The sequence below is a fragment of the Nelumbo nucifera genome, chromosome 1, assembly GCF_055504915.1.
Source record: "Nelumbo nucifera cultivar China Antique chromosome 1, China Antique-T2T, whole genome shotgun sequence".
NCBI classification, from domain to species: Eukaryota; Viridiplantae; Streptophyta; class Magnoliopsida; order Proteales; family Nelumbonaceae; genus Nelumbo; species Nelumbo nucifera.
Window position 1 is genome coordinate 112,391,605 of NC_142649.1, and position 17,519 is coordinate 112,409,123.

At 39.9% G+C, this 17,519-nt stretch overlaps 1 protein-coding gene across 2 annotated transcripts; it reads right to left on the reverse strand.

Moving 5' to 3' along the window:
• Positions 1–498: 498 nt before the first annotated feature.
• Positions 499–16,026, reverse strand: LOC104587398 (plastid division protein PDV2-like). 2 transcript variants are annotated; one of them, XM_010245002.3, is made up of 3 exons: positions 15,653–16,026; positions 1,210–1,423; positions 499–1,140 (listed from the first exon to the last, which is right to left on the reverse strand). In XM_010245002.3, exons 1-3 carry the CDS (start codon positions 15,872–15,874, stop codon positions 773–775), a joined length of 804 nt encoding a protein of 267 aa, XP_010243304.1. In that variant the 5' UTR covers positions 15,875–16,026; the 3' UTR covers positions 499–772. The 2 variants fall into 2 exon arrangements, with proteins under 2 accessions (XP_010243304.1, XP_010243303.1); XM_010245001.3 differs by having other exon boundaries at positions 499–1,423.
• Positions 16,027–17,519: the final 1,493 nt, after the last annotated feature.

Sequence of the window (17,519 nt, forward strand, 5' to 3'; positions counted from 1 at the left end):
ATTATTCACGAGAGATGTGCCTGTGAAACACCCGTGTGAAGAGCAGATCCCGTTCTCTTACAATCAAGGTTCAAAATATCAATACAGGGCAATGCACCAGTATTGATACTGTTTTTTGTATTTTTTCTTTTTATTCAAATCTGGTTCAAAAGAGACGGTCTAAGAATGGTCTACCCCCTGAACCACTCGCCAACCCAAAACACCCCCTGTAGGGGTATATCGGGAAGGCTCCAATACGATATGTATCGGCCGATACAAGCCAATACATGACAATATTTACTTGCAACCCTAACCTTAGTCTATAGGCGACTATCAAAAAGCCACAGCCCACGGGCAATTGACTTCACCCCTCATAACAGCCCACAGACACGGTTAGCGGGTAAGTAATAAAGTGCCACCAACAAAGAGATGATATATTGATATCTTTTCCTCGGCTAATTTATAGAGTATAGGGAGTGAAGACGAGATGATAACCAATATATATGATCCGGACTCATATTTGAAGTAACTTAACAGCCAATTAAAGGCTATATTCTGAGCATTTAATTGGAGACCTAATCAAGCAATGTTATTACCGATACTCATAGAGGAGTAGAAAGGCATACATCCCCCTATCTTACCACCTAAAGTCCGGGCCTACCTTACAGAAAATTAATGGATGAAGCAATGAGCATCATCTTTCTCTTTAAGAGGAAATTTCAACCACAAAAAAAAAAAGATTAAACCCGATGACTAAAACCATACAACAGGAAATAGATCAACTATATGTTTTTCAGCCATAACCATAACTTACATCAGGTGTATTAACAACTGGCTCAAATGGAATCTCAACCCTCTCTTTCACGAGGCATCGAGGCTCCCCGTCTTCCATCACCAAGACTTTCCCAGGTGGACATTCAATCATGGTTCTCTTCTCCTCGGCTGTAGGCTTTTGAAACATATCAAGAGCCTTGAACTGGGTGCTCGTTTTCGTAAGCCTTGGCTTGAAACCAGCCAAGCTTAGAACGGATATCACACTGACTAGGGTAAGGGCTGCTTTGGCCCCCAAACTTAGAAGTCTCAATCCACCAGAAGAGCTTTTACCAGGTGCTTGACTTTGAGTTTTGTCCAACTCACTTGTACTCTTCTTGGCCTCAGTTACTGGAAAATCATTAATGATGCTACTTGAAAATTTAGATGCAGAAGAGAAGTTTGAGGAATAGCCATTACCTAAGACCAAAGAACGTGGAGGTCGGCTTGGATATGGTGGGAGGAGGAGATCATCATTCTGCTCAACCGTCTCACTAGCGAAGGCAGAAGCCTCGTGGATCACTACCAAGTCTTCCCCTTTGTACTCCTCAAGTTTATTGAGTAAAATCTTGCGGCTGTGGTCAATTTCAGCCAAGGTTGCTTCCCTCTCATATCGTTGTTGTTGTTGCAGAGCCTAATCATCAAAGACGTAACTGTATGAAGTCCTAAAGTGACAATGGAGAAATAGTAGATTTCTTTTTTTGTTTATCTTTACAATGGTAGATTCCATTGGTTTTAATTTTTGTCTCAAATCATAAGTGAAGAAAATGGGAACCTTGACAGCTCATGATTCAGGAGACCCTAAGCAAGAAGAAAAAGATAGCTTATTTTTGCATACAGAAGATTGCACTCCGAAGAACATAATAACTGAAATCAACTTTCAATTCATGCAAGCATGTGGGTATGGAGGATTCTGGTTGAGTGAAAAAAAAAAAAAAAAAATTATTCATTTAGGCTGTATTTGGTTGCAGTGCAAATTTATTTGCACTAGTACAAATGCATGGGAGTGCAAATGTAAAAAATGCAAATTCTTGTTTAATTTTGTTTTGGATTTTACTTTATTCTGTTTCATGTCTTAATTTACTTCATTTGTACTGCAAACAAACAAAATAAGCTAAAATTTGAAACAGAAATAAGTCAGAATTTACACTCAAATCATTAGCACTGCCATGATTTTGCACCAGTGCAAATTTATTTGCATTGGAACCAAACAGTCTTAAGAAATTAGGTAATGTAACAAGCACCAAGAACAAAAAGATTAAGCCTGTATAGCTGACCCTAACAAGCCTCCAATAAAAGCAACTTTACCACTAGGTCCATATAAATCCAATGTCTGGATTAGCTAGAAAAAAAAGAAAAAAAAAAGAAAAGCAAAGCAAAGTAGCCCGATTAAACATAGTGGAGTAAAAAGAGCATAGGGAAAAACACTGACTTCCAAGAGCTACTAAGAAGAGGGACACAACAGACTCGAACCACACACAATGCATCAAAATATAATATAGAAAGTTGGGTTCCTCCACAGGATGTGGTAGGCTTGTTCAATTCCAGTTTCTTGAAACAACAGAAAAAGGGAGGAAGAATTTTGTGGAGGGCAGTAAGAGCAGTGGTAGTGTAGACTATTTGGGAAGAAAGAAATCAAAGGATCTATAGTGAAAAGAGTAAATCAAAGGAGGAACAGGTTGAAGCTACAACAGTTAGGATGGCACATGGGGTAAAGATTTGGACATCTTCCAAGAATTCTCATCCAATGATATAATAAAGTCTTGGACTGAAGTGGCGCAAACAGTTGGATATGCAGAAATGTAAGGATGGAATGGAAACCTCCATCTTTTAACAAAATGAAATTGAACTTTGATGGCAGCTCGTTGGGAAACGCAGAAAGAAGAGTATTTAGAAACAACCAAGGAGAGGCAGTGGCCTTATTTTCAGGATCAATTGGCTTTGGAGACTCAGTTCAGGCTGAAGTATTGGCTCAATTACAAGGAATGAGACTTGCAATACAACTTGGAGTTGGAGAATTGGAAGTTGAAGGAGATTTGCAATTAGCCATCACATGGACCAAGAAAATCAATTCAGCTCCTTGGAAATACAAACATGCTTTCAGGGAAATTAATATCCTAGCAAAGAGGTTTAATTCTATTTTCAGCTGGGTAAGAAGGATGGACAATGGGATGGCAGATGTGTTAGCAAAACAAGGAATTGACAGGCTTCTTTTGTTTTGGGCAAAGTTGTAATCTAATGTACTTTGGGATGGTTGTTTGCTTTAATAACTGTACTAAATTTTTGAATTATTAATGAAATTTTTTTACTGATCAAAGATATAAATATATAATATAGAAAGCAGAAACTAAAACACCGGGGCTAGCAGCTACTAATACAAATTAGGGGTTTTTACTGTTCAGTCCACCCCTAGAAATCTTAGCTCCACCGTACAGGTGGGATGAATCCTGACCGTGGATCGATGCCAAATCCACAGGCAGGATGCGGTTTATGGGGGGGGGGGGGGGTACTAGTAGACTAGGAGGGGGCTGTATTTCAGATTTCTGAGTATTAGAGTATATCGAGTATACCCAGTTGTGTATATCCTTGGGACTCCATCCTTACGATAACAATTATCCTTAGCATAATGAGATGAGATCTGTTGGTTATCTTTGTTGGTTGTTATCTAGGACTCTATCTAAGATAGAGTTTCCTCTTTGTAGAACTCTTCTATTATAAATACAGTTCAAGGCCAATGGCCAATTTACTGCGCCCAAACATTATTTGTGTTCTCTGATTTTAACTTAGTATCAGAGCTCTGTCGATCCCATGGCCTCCAGCAACTACAGTTCTGCGTCACAACAATCAACAGGCGCATCAGCCTCCAGCAACACATCAGGTTCGAATTCAGTTCCCCATAGTGGGATTCATTATCTTCCTACCAAGCTCACCAACGACAACTACCTGCTCTGGAAGATGCAGTTGCTGCCAGTTCTCTACACCAACAGACTGATGGGGTATGTAGATGGTTCTATCGTTGCACCTCCTCAGTATATACCAGATCTGACAGATGGAAGTCGGATGATTCTCAATCCAGCACATATAGAGTGGTTTGAGAAAGATCAACTGGTCTTATCCTGGATCATTGCGTCGCTCACGGAGAACGTGTTTACTCAAGTTGTAAGACATCGATCTTCCGTGACGTTTGGAACACTGGCTAAATCCTTTGCAAATTACTCACGGTCCAGGCTGATGCAATACAGAAGATAACTTCAAAGTCTCAAAAAAGGAGGTATGTCTATTTCTGAATATGTCTGAAAAGCTAAATCCATAGCCGATAGCCTTGCAGCTGTCACAGAACCAGTAAAGATGAGTGATTTGATTCTTTATATACTGGCTGGATTAGGATCCGAATATGAATCTATTGTTACTGCCATTACTAATAGGTCCGATATAGAGGACCTCGATATTGATGATGTTTTAGGCATTCTTCTTGGCCATGAGGGCTGGTTAGAACAGAATGCTACCACAGTTGATTCACCCCCTACGGCCAATATGGCTAATTTTAAAAATCAAATCAAAATAATAATCAGTATTTCCCTTCCGAGAACACCCGCGGAAGAGGCAGGGGGCATGGTTCTTCAGAAAACCGCATGAATAATGGCGGTAGAGGATGTGGAAATACAATTATCTGTCTGTTGTGCAATTAGGGGTGTAAACGGTATCCGATTATTCGATTCCAAATTCGATATCAGACCTAATTGAATCGAATTTGAATGGTTCGATAAATTAAACGGTCGAATTCGAATTTATACATTTTACCGATTAATTTATCGAATTCGAATTCGAATTCATATTGATCTGATTCGATAAAAATTCGAATTCGATTAATTATATACATTTAATATATATTAATAAATATAATAAAATATAAAGGTTAAAGCTAAAGAGTGGTCATGTCGAGTCCATCATAAAAAAAGCTGACAGCGGCAATTATATCACCTGTGCATGTCATTCTCGATAACCCTTCCTCTCTCTCTCTCTCTTTTGTTCGGTCGTCCTTTCCTCTCCCACTTTCATTTTATTTTGTTTCTGCAATTATATCACCTACCTATTGTCATTCTCGATAACCCCTCCCTCCTCTCTCTCTCTCTCATCCAGTCGTCCTTTTCTCTTCCACTTCTATTTTATTTTATTTTATTTTTTTCTAGAAACCAAAGATCCAAACCAGTTTCTCTCCCGTTTTTAATTTCTTCTTCCTCCTCTTCTCTTCCTCTCTCTCCCTCCATCTTTTCTATTCACACTCCTCTTCTCTTCCTCTCCCTCTGTCTTTTTTATTCCCAATCCTTGGAAGTTGTGAGCACCTACGACAGCATTAGTGATAGCAGTCGAGCACCAGTCACCGACCACTACCATCTCCTTCGCCGCTGCTCAAGCTCAAGCTCAACACCTCAAGGCCCTCAACCAACTAACATCACTAGCTATAGTGTTGCAATAGTCCAACATCACCAGCCAACACTACTCACTACCATTGCATTCGCACCGCCGGGAACCCACGATTGCCGTTGTCACAGACTTGGCCCACCGCCGGGAACCCGCGACTACCACCATCAATCTCTTGCCGCTTTTCTCAAGATAACCGCTTGTTTTCTTTGCAAACTCGATCATTTAAGATTCTAGGCCTCATACCGGTCGAATTCGAATCGAATCGAATATTTGACTTAATAATCAAATTCGATTCCGAATTTAAACAATCGATATTCGTTGGATATCGAATGTTGTTTTTCATAATTGGTTTCGAATTTGAATCTAGCCTAATTCGATTCGAATTTGATCCGTTTACAGGCCTATGTGCAATAAGCCAGGACATGAAGTGATTAAATGTCGCTGACGATATGATCTCAACTACAAGAATGAGGAGGCAGAACCAGCAGCCTACAACAACAATACTGCTCCCTTTCAATCTGCATTCGATCCAACCTGATACCCGAACAGTGGTGCAACACATCACATGATGCCTGATGCCGACAATCTGCAAATTCGATCTGAATATGGTGGGTCAGATCAAGTCAAGTTCAGGTTTGGAAATAAAGAATATCGGTGGGATGTCAAGATAGTTTTGGAAGAATCGATGTTGAATATTATGGTGCTTTCAATTGCATCTTTTCGGCATGGTAATGGAGAGTTAAGATAGGACACACGGGAGATAAATGGATGAGATTTAAAAGGTTTTTGGTGGGAGATTAAAGGGTTCTTCAGTTCTGCAAACTACTACTCGCCAGTTTTCTTTAAATAATATTTTTCATGTATAGGAGCTCTCCAAAAATCTGTTATTTGTTCAGAAATTTGCTCGGGATAACAAATTATTTTTTGAATTTCATGGTGATTATTTTCTTGTGAAGGATTATACGGGGAACATCTTGCTACAAGGAACCAGTAGAGATGGGTTGTATTAGTTTTCGAGTGAGGTGATCAATACAAATCAATCTTCTGCATTGATTGGCGAAAGTGCCTCTGTTGATGATTGGCACAAACGTCTTGGGCATCCAGCCATGCGAATTGTGAAGCAAGTTGTCACTCAGTTCAGTCTACCTTATGAAGGTCAATTTTGTTTCAGCTCTAATTTACTTTGTGAGTCGTGTCAAGTCAGTAAGAGTCATAGGTTACCTCTTCCCTTGTCTTCTTCAGTTGTTTCTCGTCCACTAGATTTGATATTTTCAGATGTATGGGGACCAGCCCCAATTTTATCTAATGCAGGGTTTCGATATTATGTAATTTTCATTAATGCTTATAGTAGATTTTCTTGGTTATTTCCCTTGCAACGGAAATCAGATGTTTTTGATGTATTTTTATCCTTTAAGTGTCATGTTGAAAATTTATTCAATACCAAAATCAAGGCTCTACAATCTGATTGGGGCAGAGAATATCGAAAGCTTTCTTCTTACTTGGACTCTGTTGGCATTGCTCATCGACTCGCCTGTCCTCACACACATGAACAAAATGGTTGTACTGAACAGAAACATCGTCATGTCATCGAAGCAACCCTGTCTCTACTGGCTTCCTCGTCGCTCCCCTTCTCCTTTTGAGCAGATGCCACCCTTACAACAGTTTACTTAATTAATCAGCTTCCTACTGCTACTTTCCAGCACAAGTCTCCATATGAAGTTCTGTTCGGCTCCCCTCCAAATTGCAGGTTCCTCAAATTTTTCGGGTGTGCTTGCTATCCACTACTTCATCCATACAAATGGCACAAGTTCAATTTTCATTCCCAGAAATGCATCTTTCTTAGCTATAACGACAAACACAAGGGGTATCGTTGTCTGCACCCTAAAACTGGGAAAGAATACATCTTCAGACATGTTATCTTTGATGAGCATCATTTCCCGGGATACTCTGCGACTGCTCCCACTGAATCGGTTCAGCCAACTGGGGTTTATCTACAACTGCCGCTTGCACCTCCAACTGCACCTCCGGCTTCCACTACAGATTCCCCATCTTCCGACTCGCTGTTACAGGATAATTCAGATCTTCTACCGCCGACTGACAGCCCTCACCATTCGGCAGCTTCCTCCACAGATATGTCTTCTCCTGAAGTCAGACCTCGTGGGAACCGTCCTATGTAGGACATTCTTGTTGTAACAGTCCCAATTGCTTCTCAACAGTCTCGCTAGCATCCTATGGTCACTCGTTCCATGGATGGATCTCTTCCTCCCTGTTCTCATCTCACGACCAGGTATCCCTTACCACAATCACTATTAGTTCAGTCTCGAGATGATACTACAGAACCCTTCGGTTACTCACAAGCAATCAAATCTACTCGTTGGCGTGATGCCATGAATAAGGAATTTAATGCACTTGTTTCTAATACTTGGAGTCTTGTTCCCTACTCGTTTGATATGAATGTGGTAAAGAGCAAATGGGTCTATAAGGTAAAACAAAAGTCAGATGGTACTACTGACAAATACAAGGCACAATTGGTAGCATAGGGTTTTACTCAAATCCCCGGGGTTAACTTTACAGCTACTTTTAGCCCGGTTGAAAAACCCGTAACGATCTGTACCATTCTCTCTCTTGCTGTGATGAATCAGTGGTGTATACATCAGATTGATTTTGATAATGCTTTCTTGAATGGGGTACTTCGTGAGGATATCTATATCAAACAGCCCAAGGGGTTTGAAGATCCCTCCAAGCTGACCCATGTGTGCAAATTGCACAAAGCTCTATGGACTTCGACAGGCACCACGGGCCTGGTATGCTCGTCTCACTCACCAATTAGCACAAATGGGTTTTCAAGCCTCTACAGCTGATACTTCTCTCTTTGCATTCTATTGCAAGAACGTTACTCTTTATCTGCTTATTTATGTGGATGATGTCTTACTTATTGGGAACTCCCAAAGTGCTATCATAGCTGCATTCAAGAGCTCTCTCGCCATTTCTCTCTTAAGGATCTGGGTCCTGTTGCCTTTTTCCTTGGTATTCAGTTTATTTGGCATCCTAATGGGGTTCTTCTCAGTCAACGCCAGTACATCACTGATTTGCTACATCGGTCTCACATGGATGCTGCAAAACCTATTTCCTCTCCTATGGCGGTTCATTCCAAGCTCTCTCAACACGATGGTTCTCCTCTTGCTAATCCTACTGAGTATCGGAGTATTGTTGGCGCTCTTCAATATGTAGCGATCACCCGTCCGGACATCTCGTTTGCAGTAAGCAAAGTTTCTCAGTTCCTGCAAGCTCCTACTAATGATCACTGGGCAGCTATGAAACGCATTGCGTTACCTTAAACATACCATTATGCATGGTCTGAACCTCTCACGTACATCCACTACCTTTCTTACTCTTCATGCTTTTTCCAGTGCTGACTAGGTTGGATGCCCAGATGATTGTAGATCTACCAAAGGCTTTGCTATCTATTTAGGCCCTAATTTAATTGCTTGGAGCTCCCACAAACAAGCAACGGTTGCACGTTCCAGCACTGAGTCTAAATTTCGTGCTTGTGCCACATCCGCTACTGAGGTGCTTTGGATTTCATCTCTCCTTCGAGATCTTGGAGTTACACTCTCTGAGATACCTACTATTTGGTGTCACAACATTGGTGCCACCTATCTTGCTGCCAACCCTGTGTTCCGTGCTCGGACTCGGCATGTTGAGGTTGACTTCCATTTTCTCCGAGATCTAGTTCTTGCACAACGGCTTACTGTCCGTTTTATCTCTTCCAAAGACCAAGTTGTTGACATTCTCACCAAGCCTCTCGCCGGTGATCACTTCTGCTTATTGAGAGACAAACTCCACGTTCATGATGAGCATGGAGCTTAAGGGGGCATATTAGAGTATATCTAGTATACCCGGTTGTGTATATCCTTAGGACTCCATCCTTAGGATAACAATTATCCTAATGAGATGAGATCTGTTGGTTATCTTTGTTGGTTGTTATCTAGGCCTCTATCTAAGATAGAGTTTCCTCTTTGTAGAACTCTTCTATTATAAATACAGTTCAAGGCCAATGGCCAATTTACTGCACCCAAACATTATTTGTGTTCTCTGATTTTAACTCTGAGGTGGAGTGCAGTCTACTTATCCCTACAAATTATCCCTGTCATCTTGCATTTAGCTGATTTAGCTAATGAATCTGCAAGCGAATTGGCTGATCTAGAGACCCATCTTGCATTTGCCAATGGAAAGACACTTTTGGCTTTGGATTTGCACAAATCTTTCCCAGGATAGAAGAATTCACATATCATACACATACTAATGCTTTTCAGAAAACACAGCAAGCAGCATACTTTCAAAATGGAAAAATATGTAAATTATTCATGAAAACATATAATACATGAACAATAAGGATTTAAAAAGCTATGGGACATCTTATTTCTACGTATATGTTTTATACTTTTATAATCTATAAATACCCATGAACTTATAAATACACATATTTTTAAATGTTATACATGTGCTTACATATAAAATATGCTAAATTTTTCAATTGGAAATTTTTAAACAAAACCATATCTAGTAAAGATGCATTTTTTCAATTTTTTTAATATAACATTCTTTTTCATCAATCTTTTCCATATAACATTTGTTTCACGGAATTTCTTACCAAATCTTTTATTCTCAATATGAAACCATAAATGAATTTTTCCAACTTCGGAATTTGTATCATGGACATATTTATAACTGTGAATTTAGAAGAACTTGCAGAGGTGCTAGCTTTTCAGATTGGTTTTCTGCCAGATATTTATTTAGGTCTTCCATCCTCCTTGGTGTGGGACCCTATAGTGCAGCATTTGGAAAGGAAACTTACTTCTTGGAAAGCCAAATATCTCCCTGGGAGGTAGAATCACTCTCCTAAAGAGCTCCCTATCCAACCTTCCCTCTTACTTCCTCTCCTTGTTTCCAATTCCAGCTAAGGTGGCTCAAAGAATTGAAAAGTTACAGAGAGACTTCTTTTAGAGAGGGTGGGACCGTGGGAGGAGGAAAATCCATCTAGTCAATTGGGACCAAGTTTGTGCCCCCAAGGAGAAAGGTGGCTTGGGAGTCAGGAAATTGAAGTTATTTAATGTGACTCTTCTGGGAAAGTGGATCTGAAGGTTTGAAAAAGAAAAAGACAGCTGGTGGAGGAAGTTAATTGATGCTAAGTATGACATAGACAGAGGTGATTGGGTAACCATATCCCATTTGCCTTCTTTGGGATGTTCTCTTTGGAAGAAAAATCATGGAATCTCTTCCACTTCTTAGCAGAGGTTTATCCCCAAAGTTTGGGTAATGGTCTTAGACTGAGTTTCTGGAAGGACAACTGGTGCAGCAGTAGGCCCTTAGGAGAGTTATTCCCCCATCTGTACCAAATTGCAGAGAATCAGAATGGGGCAATGGCTGATTGCTATGAAGTGAGGGATAATATCGTCTCCTGGAGCCCTTCCTTTGGAAGACCATTTCAAGATTGGGAAATTGATCAAGTGGTAGAGCTGTTGGAGCTGCTGTCTAGGCAGTCTGGATCTGTTGGCAGATGACACTTGGATCTGGAATAGCAGTGCAGATGGGTTTTTTACTGTTAAGGCCTTTGCAAGGTTTTTAACAGAAAGAAATCAAGTTGAAGTTCCTGCTGCTAAAATTTGGAATCCAATATCCCCATCCAAAGTAAATGCTTTGGTCTGGGAAGCAGTACTGGATAGGTGCCTAACGAAAAGCAGCCCGATAAGAAGAGGATTACAGATTCAAGACCTGCTGTGTGTGATGTGTGGCCAACTAGAAGAGGATAGCAACCGCCTTTTCATCCATTGCTCTGTCTCCTCTGCTATTTTGGGGCATTTTTTACCTTCCTCGGGCTTATCTTGGGTCATGTTGAATTCTGTGTTGGACCTGTTATGGAGTTGGGAGCTCCAAGGTTTGTCCAAGCTGGCAAAAAGTGTTTGGTTGGCTATTCCTGCAGCAGTGGTTAGCACTATCTGGGCAGAAAGGAATAGAAGGATTTTCCAGAATAGTATCAAGGATCCAGACTGTCTAATTTCTTATACTTTTGGTAAACTGGTCTCTTGGATTGCAGCTACAAAAGGTCTCCAGACCTCGGTTCTCAGTCCCAGCTGAGGACCAGAAGTCTGTTAGAATTGTAGTGTGGTCTAGAGCTATGGATCTTGTTTATTCAGCTCCTCTTTAGGGGCTGCTGTTGTAATCTCTTGATCTATTTTCTAATAAAGTTACTTTCCTTTCTAAAAAAAATATTTATAACTGTAAATGCTACCTAGGGTGATAAGTCCCCCAATGACTAGTATAGCTGACTCCCTCAATAAATGATGCTGATTCCAAGAGTCATTAGAACCATCACCCACTTCATGAGAACCTGCAAGTTACCTTCCACATCAACCCACACATACCCCATAGAATGCATTAGCCTCCATCTAACCCTGAAGCCTTTCACCTCTAAACCGGAATCCAAATGATTTGGGTCTACAAGGTCACAACACTTCCTAGACAAAGTTCCTACACACCCACAGAATGCTAAATCCTGTTCTACTGTCCACATACATTGGATGCAAAATTTGATCGAGAACTCCCCAGTACCAATACTTCAAAATTTGTAGCAGGATGAACTAGTTAATGGATGCATATAGGTCAGCCCTGAAAGCTCAAATGCTCAATTAACCCAATGAGATTGGCTTTCATTAATCATCATCATCATCTGAGCCTTGTCCCAACCATATGGAATCTGCTACATGAATCCTGTTCTGTCTTTCCATTCTGTATACTACCCATTGTTAATTCATAGACCCTTAAATCATTTCTCACTACTTGAACCCATGTCTGTTTTGGCCTTCCCCAGCTCTTCTGCCCCCCCCCTTTCATAATGATCCTTCAACTTGTAATAGATCACTTCTTACTAGTGTTATAGATGGTCTTCTCTGCACATGCCCAAACCATCTTAATCTACTTACCTTCATTTTATCACCTGTTGGAGCTACTATGTTCTTCTGGACACTTCAATTACAACAAATCACCTGTTGGGAAGTGTTTCATGGAAAAACCAATACTTTGGACTGTTTGCAGAAGAAAAAAGGCCTTTCATGTGTTTGTCTCCTAAATGGTGTAGTCTTTGCAAAGCTAATGGTGAGGATTGTTTCCACTTACTAATATCCTACCCTTTTGCTTCAGATATTTGGAATTGGATTTTTGTCTTGTTTGGGTGCAAGTGGAACTTACTTGCAAATGTTTGTCTACTGTTTAAACCTTCTTTCTTTGTATGGCCCACTAAAAGAGGGTGGAGCATGTGGAAATGCATTAGAGCAGCTTCTCTCTAGAGTCTGGACAATTTAGGAAGAGAGGAATGCAAGAATTTTTCAAGAAAAAGAAAGAAGCCTCCTCAATGGCAAGGACTGCATTTTGACAAGAACAATACTTTGGTTGAAAACTATGGACTCCTTCCAATCCTTTCCCTTTGATGACCTTTGGAGGAGATGCTCAGCTGTAGCAGCTTGCTCTTCCAGGAAAGATAGGGTAATTGCAAATTGGGTTCCTCCTCCTGAAGGAAGTGTAAAGATGAACTTTAATGGAAGTAGTCAGGGTAACCCAGGACCCTCTATTCGCTGAACTGTTAGCGGCCCTACAAGGTATTCAAACTGCACATCAGCTTGGTGTGGATAATCTAATACTTGAAGGAGATTCTAAAGTTGTTGTGGGGTGACTGGCAGATGCAGACTCAATGGTTTGGTGCTACAGGAACCTTCTAAAGAAAGCTAAGTGGCTAACTAGAAACATAAGTATTACCCTACACTGGCTGGGAAGGTCAGCGAATGCTTTGGCTGATTGTCTTGCCAAATAAGGGGTTAATAGGGAAAATTTATACTGGGCTGCTTTGTAATCTATTCACTACTGTTTCTTCTGTAATTTTCTTTTAAAGAGAGGTTGCACCTCGTGCCTCTCCTTGGGATGCCTATAATTGCTCTCATTTCTTGATTAATAAAATCACATTTCAATTATCAAAAAAAAAAAAAAACAAATCACTTCTTTTCAGTGTTTTCAACCAGTCATTGACCCAGCTGGTTAGATTGGTGACCTACTAACCTGGTCACAATCCCAGTTTGGGTCAACCTCTATCCCACCATATTATTTTTTTATCAGTATCCCACTATATATATATATATACATATATATATATAGTTTGATCAGTAGTATCCCACTATATTATTAAAAAACACTGATTCAGTCAATGACTTGTTGACCTTGATGGTTGAACCATTAACCCACCTAACCCATTCAACGGGTTACCAGTTTTCTGTATATTCCTATTGCACAGGCTCTCATTGTGTATGGGCAGCTACTCTTTTACTTTAATACAATTCAATACTTTACCTGCTTCAAAAAAATATAACAACAAAGCTCTTGTGAACTCCTAGTGAAAGACAAAACAATGGAGCTAAAGCAATACAAGTAATCAAAAGTATCATCTCATCTTCAATTAAATTCCTGAACCAATAACAGAAAAGAGCAAAAGGGAATAACACTTTATTGAGTTGACTCCTAACATTTTGGATGACACTTTCGTAAGTCCCGTTCTGTCTTTTGGATAACACTTTCTTGAGTTGAGACACAAGACAGAACTTTTGCAACAGCAATAGAACAAGATCTGAAGGATGCATTCTGGGAGCCAGTGAATCACAATTCTGGATCAATGCTATAAATACCCTATTATCTGAACTGTCACGTTCCCTACTTCTGTAACAATAAATGGCATTGGAAGGACAACTGTCCACCACTAGAACGCTTGAAGATACTTGGGAAATGCTGCTTTAGACATCAACAACGAGAACCCTGAAATGAACTTTCCATTCAAAAGGGCCATTGCCCAATCTTGGGATGGGTGCGCTGGTAACAGACCTAACTTTTGGTATTTTTTGCACAAAATAGCCACTTTCAAACTCCAACCAACATTTTCACACTTATCAGCCAGAGATTTTACCATTGCACTGAGCAATGGCACCTTATTTGAGCCTATTCAGTCTTCCTTTTTATGCTTTCAAAACAAAAACATTGTAAATTAAATGTTCTATATTAAGTTATTAACTATCTATATGAGTTTGCATTAGTATCTTAAATTTAGAACTTATCATTTTTGGGGTTAACGAGTTATCACCTAGGCAATGACTAATCATGACATCGTTCATCAATTAGGAAGGCCAAAACAACTGATCATCACCTTACAGCATTAAGAATACTGACATCATCTTTTTTACTCCTATTTCCTCTCCTCTTCTGATTTTCTGTCCAATACCCATTCAAGAAAATCCTATTTATTCTCAACCTTCCTATTTATCTTTTTGTTTCCTTAATTTAACCTTCCTATTTCTTCTCTTTCTTTTCATTAACGTTTCCTATATATTCTATGTTTAGACAGTAACAAAATTGCACCTATATGTTATTCTGATCCTCCTTGAAACCAGAATCAGATTATGAGATTTCCAAATTTCAAAGAATAACCTTGAAGAAACATAGAGCTAGTAATAAGAGGTTAAGAACATGGGCATATCTACACGTTTGTGCGCTTCATTTCCAGATTCCAGCAATAGGAGATGTCATATTCTACACCGGAATTTATGGGCTACCAAATTGCATCAGACAACAAGTTGTTCTCATCAGTATTATGATACTTGGACAAGCTTAAGTATCATGAGATTTTGTTTACCAGAAAAAAAAAAAAAAAGTAGTTACAATGAGATTTTAAGGAATTATTTAATCAGAACCTAATTATAAAAAAAAATTACTTTAATGGGAACCTTATTTTGAGATGAAAAACTTGCTAGATTTAAAAAGAAATGAATAAAAAAGGCCTAGCAGATTTGAAAATAAAATGTAAAGACTATCTGGATAAAGAGGGTACAAAGAAAACAGGTTAAAAAGAAATTTGTTTAATTGCTTTATCATACCAGTTGAAAAAGAAAATAAAAAGCCCCTACGAGATTTTTCTTACAAATTATCCTTCTCAGGCACTAAATTTAGCATCCAATTGAATATCTCAAGAGTCAAGTCATGAGTATGTTTTAGCGAAAAAAGGAAAAACATGTCGAAATTAAGGACTGCCTAACGCATGTACAGGTCTCTACGTTAATCTATTTAGACTTCTGGATACAATGAACATTCAAAGATGAAAAGCATGTTCAAAATCAAAAACCCTAATTTAAGAAAATAGATGTAGAGAAAGTCATTCGTTAAGAATCAAAGAATACGCAAGCATACCCATCAAACAATTTATCAACGAACAACCACAGAAGCTAAAGGTAGAAATAAATTCCCGGGACTAATTATCGTATCAAATATAAAGAAATAGAAGGGGGAAAGAGAAGGGAAAGCAAGAAGAAAATGAAATGGCGTAGGATGTCGAAGAAAAAGGACGGACCTGTAAGGATGAAAGCTGCTCCTCGAGCGATTCAAGTGCGTCGCGAATGTTTAAAAGGCTCTCAGCTTCATCGTCTGCTTCACCACCATCGTCGAGCGAATGGAAACCATTTTCTCCTTGGTAGTCTTTGTCGTGCCTCGTGACTTTGTCGATGCAGTTGTTAATCTTCGCTCGAAGTTCAGAAGCTCGAGACAGAACTATACCTATCTCGTCCCCGTCCATGTCTCTCTCTCTCTTTTATCTCAGTTGCGGTTGCTCTCCTCTACTTCGGTTTCTGCTTCGAAAACATTAGTGCAAATATTCCAGATCATTCTCCTTTCATTCCGGTTCTGTAGTTGCGTTTAAGTGAGAGAGAGAGAGAGAGAGAGAGAGGTGCTGAAACCGCCAAAACCTGGTCAGATTAAGTGATTTGCAGCGTCTCTGTGCAGATGACGCCTGTTAGTACACCAAACCCGATGTACAAAGGTGTACCGTACACTCCCAACTCCCAACCCATGATCCTCGTGAGCGAGTTAGTGAATGAGTGATGAGTCAACGAACTGGTGGATACGGTAGTCCACGCTAACCCAGTACATGTGATGCGAGTAACGGGTTTGGCGTTTGGCCCATGTTGGTTAGGACTTAGGAGTCCGGATCTCTTCAAAAAAATTTCCATAGTAAAAACCTCAAGAAAAAATCTATGGATCCGACTCCGAGCATCGAAAATATCTACCGTACGTGGATGTAAATTTCATAGTGAATTATTTCCGGTGTGTGATTATTTTATGCAGACGTTTTTTTGATTGGAGAGATCCCGGCCTTCGATTTAACGAGATTTCTTGGGAGCAAAAATTCTGCACACTTCTTTAAATCAGCCCCCTACAAGACTGCCCCCAATAACGTTTCACAGCACATCCCGCCATTTATTGGAAACATCTCTCGTTGATAATATCAAGAACGATGATATTCCCAATACACAGCAGAAATGTAGAGTTCAAATCTATGTCCCACCCAGTTTCGCCCCACAAATGCCCCACACGCTCAATGTGCGTCACTTGTCCCTTCACACAGTTTTGCTAGAAGCACGTGCAGGGGCTAATGGGACGTCTATTAGCCCCTTCCGTTACCCCCCCAAAAGTTTCAAACCATTTCATTCGAAAGACTAGGGTATCTCAAAGTTCTCTTCTCCTTCTTTGGCACCGACGACCTACAATGACAACTGGCGGTACTCTCAAGTTCACTTTTTCACACTTTTTTTCTTTTTTTTCTGATATTTTCATTTTCCAGAAATCAAAGAAACCGGCGACAGAGTTAAAAGCGATAAAGATGCCAAGCTCGTCTTCATGAATACCTATCTATTTATTGCATACACAATTCTTGGCCTCATCAATGGCTTCGCCAACTACTTATATGGCTATGGTTTGTCCTGTCTACCCGTCTCAACCGGTGGTTTGATAGGTTCCACTCAGCTGATCTTCACAGTAGTGTTTGAATTCCTTCTAGTTGGGGCAAAGGTTCATGTTTTACTCCATAAACTCAGTTGTTTTGTTGACCATGGGTGCAATAGTTATTGCCCTCCATGCAAGCTCTGACCGCCCTGCTAATGAATACAATACACAGTATTACATGGGTTTCGCTATGATAGTCAATGCAACTCTCATTAATGAATTGACGCCTCCTCTAATTAAGCTCATGTACAAGAAATTGAAGCAGGGCATAACCTATTCTCTGGTAATGGAGATTTAGATTGTAACATCCATCTTCTCCAATGTTTTCTGCACCGTTGGAATGCTGGTCAACAATGACTTTCAGATCTCTCTCTCTCTCTCACTCTCTCTCTCCATGGGGCTCTTGAGAAGGATCCCAAAGAGTTTACTTTGGGTTGGTC